Here is a 6,475-nt window from a genome sequence, read left to right as displayed (position 1 = left end):
TCAAATCAACAACAGGGGAATTTACTAAAACAACTGAAGATTTCGGTCCTTCGAACTACTTACAATTCAACAGTATGGATTATGAAGAATCGACAACAGGAGAATTTACTAAAAGATCTGAAGATTTCGGTCCATTGAACTACTTACAATTCAATAGTACGGATTATGAAGAATCGACCATCAAATCTACAACAGAAAATAAACCAATAATGGTTGACAATGTGGCTGCCTTTGATTTTGATATCACACACGATTATTATAGCACATATGACTTTGAATATTTGAGCACAAATGATTATCAATCTAGTGAGTTTAGTACATATTCAACACAAATTACAAATACAGAGTTTCATCAAACCAGTACCAAAGATTATGTTAAGTTGGCGAGGTTCACTCTCAAAATAAACAATGTGCCTCTGATTGTAAAAGAAAAAATGACTGAGGAGTCCTTTGAAGAGTTCCTAAAGATAGATAAACTTAAATCTGATTGGTGTGTTCGTTCAATTGCAACATTTGGGTGAGTTTCTTTTACTTTACATTTTACTTGCACCTTATAAGACTGTTACTACAGAGCTATTAAAAGCTAGCATAAAAAGGATATTATTATAAGAACTGTTTAGGCCTGCTTAGTAGATCTAATTGAACCAAAGAGACTTTAAAAAGAAAACCAAGTGGTTCATATAAGTTTTATTTCTATACTCAAAAATGTGTGTCTAACTTTTACATAGAATCACTTCTGCCCCTTTATACATTTGCCTATAAAACATTTCAAATAAAGTAAAACATTAGTATTAGGTGCAATAGATTGTCATAAGATTAATGAATAAGAAGGTTTAGATTATGTATTTTAACTCTTTTGTTGTTGTATGATTACCAATAGTTTGACTGGTACATTTACCATCTTTTCTTTTAACAAGTGTTTATGTTGAACAGAGATTCCTGTGGTGAGAGTTTTGAGCTTCAGATTAATTTTGGAAAGTGTTTCAAGGCTCCAGTAAATTTTGTGGATTTAGGTAAGTTTCGGTCCAACTAAATTAAGACTATTTTCATGTATAAAACTGTATTTTAGTCATAATAACAGATTTTAGGTAGTATCTTTGACTATTAATACAACATATAATAGTCAATGGTAGTATCTAAGTTAGTATCTTTTTATCCTCAGGTCAAAACAGATCCTGCTGTGATGGAGGACATCAAATTTACATTTTGCCAGCTTTAAAATTTGTCAGCTGATTATTATGGAGATAGTGTTCATTAATTAAAAATTAAACTTGTCTACCTTGTTTTTTTTTTGTGAAAAGTATAATGTTGCATTGTTCATTTTACTTCTGACAAAGATGTCTTATAATTTAGGAGTGTTCTGTAAGTAAACTTAACTGCCCTCTAATTTCTATTATAAATTCACGTTTTACAACAGCATAGACTAAAGACAATATACTTTATTTACATGTTCATCGAATAACAGTATAGTGTCATAGGATTCACAGGTTCTTAGTTGATTACAACAACTAATCTATATATTTAATACCTGACATGAAACTTTGTGAACAATAAGGCTTTTTTGTTTTAAGATTTAACCCCACATATTACATACCAAAATGTTCGTGATGTGCAAACTGGCTTTAGGTTTTCGAAATATATCTTTTTAAGGGCGTGGGCTGCCCTCAAATTTCCTTCCATAAGGAAAACATTGTGATTGATTTGAATGTTATTATATTCTGAAACAGATGTAAATACATTAGTTAAAAAAATAAATTCCAGCTGTTTTGTTTCGTTTTGAAATGTAAACAGTTTGCGTGTTTTTAAAAATAATTAGAAACCCGGCAAGGAAATGTTACCTATAGGACACGACGGGAGAAAAGTTTTACATGTTATTTTCGTTTAAACATGCTGAGGACCCGACGACAAAGAAATATTGCTGGTCAGACACGGCGAGTCAACATACGGCAAGCAATGCAAAACCTAAGGAACCCAGACGAGGAGCTGGAACAGTTAGTGGCAACGTGTACTAACAAAATTACACTGACAAATACAAGAACTCAGCAGCATTCACTTGGCGAGATGGCATTAAAATGTGGTGTGCTACATTTTAAAGAAGAACAAAGAGGACGAGGCGAAGGATTTTCATCCTGCTTCCATAAAGGAAAAGTAAATCTACCACCATACCAAGAGAGCTATTATATCCAGAGCCTACTAAATGGAGCAAATCATTTGAGCAGAAACTACAAAGAGAACATTAGATCGTACAACTCTGCGCTCGCAATGGTCAGCACTCGAGCTAAAAATTGAAGAACATAACAGTGGAGGGCCTTTCGTGTTAAGGTGCACGACACAATTTATCACTCATTTATCACAATTTATCAATTGGCACCTTACAACCAGAAGGGGAGCATCCCACATATGCCCAAATTTATATCTACGACATCAAAACCGCTGTTCAAGAAAGAATGCTAAACAAAGCTAATGGCTCTTGCAGCACTGAACTCATTCACATTTTGACTCAACATGTGGTTGATATTAATCCATACGCGCAAGTTTTCAGCATGATGAGCTCCGTTCTTCAAAATACTCCTACTGAACAGCAAAAAGAACTATAGCCAACGATCGAGCTCAAGACCAACGTCGATACAATGACGCAACTTCTAACGACGTTGCTATAATATCCTAATTTATTATTCATGCGAATTCGCACTGGTTCACCTAGTCATATTTAAAAGATCTATAAGTCATGTTTGGATGAATTCTCCTCAGTCTAGGAGGATCTTTCCAGCAGCCAGTCTGTGAGTTTTTTTTTATGGAAAGAGGCTGAATTATTCAGTTGTTTAAGTTGTTCTGGAAGGAGGTTGAAGTATTTAGCTCCTTTATAGGATGGTTTTCTTTCAGTAGGCATAATTATAGCTTGTGGATTGGAAGGGTGAAGATTGTTTCATGTCCGGTGTTGTGTTGGTTTATGTCCCTATGTCTAGTTTATGTTGTTTGTGGAGAGGCTATTGCATGTAGAAACATTAATAACAAGATTTACAAAAGTGCTCTCATTGCTGTTCATTACTTGCAATTTAATACAAAGTCAATCATAAAGGTTGCTTGATGAACACAATAAATTACGTACGTCTGTCCTCTCTTTTTAGCCACCACCTCAGATGTGTCTATTGTTTTTATATAACCACCCCCTATTTGAACTTTTTTTTGTTATTCCTTCAGGGTTTGTACTTTCTTGTTTTGACGACCATAAATTTTGATATTTCTTTATTTGTGAATTTCCAGCTTCGACTGGCTGTGTTTTAGGATATGATTTAGGATATAGTATTTTCACCAAGGAGGGGATCATATTCTAGATCTAAAAGGGTTTTGAAATTTTTTTTTACTGATTGTGATGGAAAATGTCTGCAATTATCCCATGGATAAAATAGTTCAAAAACTACAGTACACAAAAGAGTTGGCTGTAGTTGAGAAACTCAATTATAGAGCTAAATTTAGTTTTTTAGTCAAGAGGCTAAGATTGAAAAATTATTCTTGTAATGATATTGTTAAGAAGAAATAATACATGGTATTTATTGTTACTTCTCTACAATATTATTACTTCAGTTTGTATTAGTAAAATGCAAATGATGAACTAATTTAAACTGGAGTACCGTATAACTATTTGAAAATTTGTAAACTTTCTATCGTATACAAATACAGTTGTTACAATCATCTATCTGACTATCTTCGTGTGGTAGTTACCAATTATTTACAATGTTTAGTACATTTTCATCCTCATGTTGCAGATCTCTTTGTCGAGATGACTAAGTCTTATTGGTACATACTTCTGTCATTATTCCTTCTGACCTTTGCAGTTATTTACTTTTCAATTCATAAATGCTGGAAAAGGAACAGAAAAGTGGACTACATGATGACAGAGTTAGAGGAAGGTAATCTAGAAAACATTCTATACTGCTGCATACATTATAAATGATTGCTATAAGCTTATCCTTACATGCAGTAGACAGTCCTAGTAAACTGATTTTTAATTACTGGTTTTAATATACTTAACAGCCTAACATAAGACTTGTACAACAGATAATTAAGACTTCCCCTTGTTACTCATTGAATAACTTCTATGCAATTATTGCAATTTTAAAAGACTTTCCATTGACATTTGTACAACTTTTCTCTGACTTGGCTAATTGATTGTGTGTGTTTAACAGCTCTTAAATAATAAGAACTTGATTATGGTTTCCCTATTAACAGCCAACAATTTTACATCTTAATGGTTTTCTGCAGTTTATCATTAAATTCAAATTTAAATAAAGTTTTTGCAATACGATTACAGCTAGCATGTCTAAAAAATAACTGCTGAACTTATCAAGTATATATTACAATATAATTTTGTTATTCATAAAAAAAAATAAATACTGTAATTTAAGATCAGAGAGTTTTGAAAACTATCCCCAGAAAAGGAAAAAAGATTGAAATAATTGTATGAATTACAGCTGTGACGTGAAACTATATTATTAGCCAGTTTCATAATAACTTTTAGTTAATAACTCAACTGATCTACAATTTTCAGAGATGAAAAGAAGAAGATTGCCGGAGAAGCATGCCACACAAGAATCAGATCTGTAGCGTACAAACCAATTTTTAAAGGGCAACTTTGCCTAAATTAATCAATCAATCAATCTTTATATGCCGTAAGATACATAACATATCATTGACAAAGTAAGGGGTTACAGTTTTCAGACCAAGTCTTTATATAAATAACAAAATATTCTTACAGGATAAATATTTACAACACATAAATTAATTACCTCATTACAATTCACGTCAATTAGAGTGTCAAGCAGAATGTGGGAAGAGCAAATTGTGTATTCACACTAAAATTTCCCTCCCGCCCCCTTCGCTTTAATTATATGGTACAGTTATAACAAAAATTAATTGTCATTGACATAGTCTTACTCATAGTTTATTCATAAGTATACATAGTAATACATGAATTGCTCAAAATAACTAAAAATAATGCTTAAACTAAGGTAACCATTTTAATTATTCTAAAGAACATACGGACAGGTCTATAACTATTCCCTGACTCTTTTTGTTTAAATACTGGGGTATTCTTCCGTTTTAATTTTTAAAGGGATGTAGGTATTAGAAAAAATATGCCCTGCATTGACAGCCTGTTTGAAACCTCTTAGTTATGATTTCCAATTACAAAATTATTTTTGTTGTGTGTATCAATTTATGGTTGCTTACATTAATTTAACGATTAAAATTTGGTTTTTGAAAAACACTATATAGTCAAGAACATATAAGCCATACACAGTGAGGGTTCTTGAAAGTTTATAGTGTTCTTTTCTTTTGCTGAATAATTGTTGTTAATTTTTAACATATAGCTTTGATATATTGCTTCTGAATTGTCAACATTTTTTCAAGATTCCTTTTGAGGTAGCTCCATATTTACTATACCAAGGGATTAAATATGGGAATAATATATAATTTTTAAAACTTCAATCCTGCATAGGATTCATTTTAAGAAAATTGAATTTATTAAATATCCCTACCGGGCAGCGAGCTGGTCTAGTGGTTAGAGTGCGACTTCAGTCCCTAAGGTCCTGGGTTCAAATCCGCCAAAGTAATAATGCCACAACCCCTAGGTCTAGCCTGAAGTACAGTAATTGTGAAAAACAATTCCGGACTTGTGCCTAGCGCCCTAGGACAAAAATAAATCCCTACCTCTTGTGTTAAGAAGTTTGAATCTCAATGTTCCTGGGAGCTTTTCCCTCGTCCCTCCCTACACCCCATCCTAATTGATAGTGTTTATTAATTTTTTTTTATGTACCAACTTCCCAGCCTATGCTAGGCTCTAGCCTGAAACTGTTTTACATATTACTTACTTCAGGTTAGAGTAGAGGGTCAGGCATAATAGATGAAATTCATTAGTGATTGGAGGGATTTGAACCTTGGACCTCGGGCTCTGAAGCCCACACTCTACCACTAGACTGCCTCTCTTTTACTAGTTCTAATTGATAGTATAATCTAAAGCTGTGATAGTTGTCAATAACGTTCCTAACTATTGTTTGGTAAATGATTACCTTTCTATGTCAAGTAGTGTTCTATTTTACAAGTAGTACATTGGGTACAGCTTTTGGACAAACAAATCAATCTATAAAATTACCACTTATTTCCACTGTCAGTTGCATTTAATTTTGTTACCACCTAAATTCAATAATTTTGTGAGTGAGTGGACACTTTTTGTATTGTGATACATTTTAAAATTATGTTATTGTTTATGTTATTGTCTTATTTAGTTCAATACTATGTATTTTATACTTGGCTAATTACATTGTTTTATTTATACCAGCATTTGTCTTACAGAATTTAATTGATTAATGGTTTAGCAATTGCAGTGCTAAGCTGTGACATCCCAGTTGATATAAACTTACTAGTGCATAGTTTTATTACAAGGACTCAACCTTTTTCAAGAGCTATATTAGTAGGG

General features: G+C 32.6%; 1 protein-coding gene across 1 annotated transcript; it reads left to right on the top strand.

The window, feature by feature from the left end:
* Nucleotides 1–4: 4 nt before the first annotated feature.
* On the top strand, nt 5–5,454 carry LOC129005047 (uncharacterized). The gene is made up of 4 exons (XM_054433808.1): nt 5–517; nt 934–1,013; nt 3,768–3,911; nt 4,550–5,454. Exons 1-4 carry the CDS (start codon nt 75–77, stop codon nt 4,603–4,605), a joined length of 723 nt encoding a protein of 240 aa, XP_054289783.1. The 5' UTR covers nt 5–74; the 3' UTR covers nt 4,606–5,454.
* The last annotated feature ends 1,021 nt before the right edge of the window (nt 5,455–6,475 follow it).

Source organism: Macrosteles quadrilineatus, unplaced genomic scaffold (genome assembly GCF_028750875.1).
Source record: "Macrosteles quadrilineatus isolate MER2022 unplaced genomic scaffold, UCM_ALF_1.0 Scaffold_14__1_contigs__length_3811126, whole genome shotgun sequence".
Lineage (NCBI taxonomy): Eukaryota > Metazoa > Arthropoda > Insecta > Hemiptera > Cicadellidae > Macrosteles > Macrosteles quadrilineatus.
The sequence above is the reverse complement of the archived record's forward strand: the minus strand, read 5'-3'. Positions and strand labels throughout refer to the sequence as shown.

What these genes read in the sequence shown, in the direction of transcription:
- LOC129005047 (XM_054433808.1), top strand. Translation starts at nt 75, where the DNA reads ATGGATTATGAAGAATCGACAACAGGAGAATTTACTAAAAGATCTGAA. An exon ending in CGTTCAATTGCAACATTTGG is followed by an intron (nt 518 to 933) that starts GTGAGTTTCTTT and finishes TATGTTGAACAG; the next exon opens with AGATTCCTGTGGTGAGAGTT. An exon ending in AGTAAATTTTGTGGATTTAG is followed by an intron (nt 1,014 to 3,767) that starts GTAAGTTTCGGT and finishes CTCATGTTGCAG; the next exon opens with ATCTCTTTGTCGAGATGACT.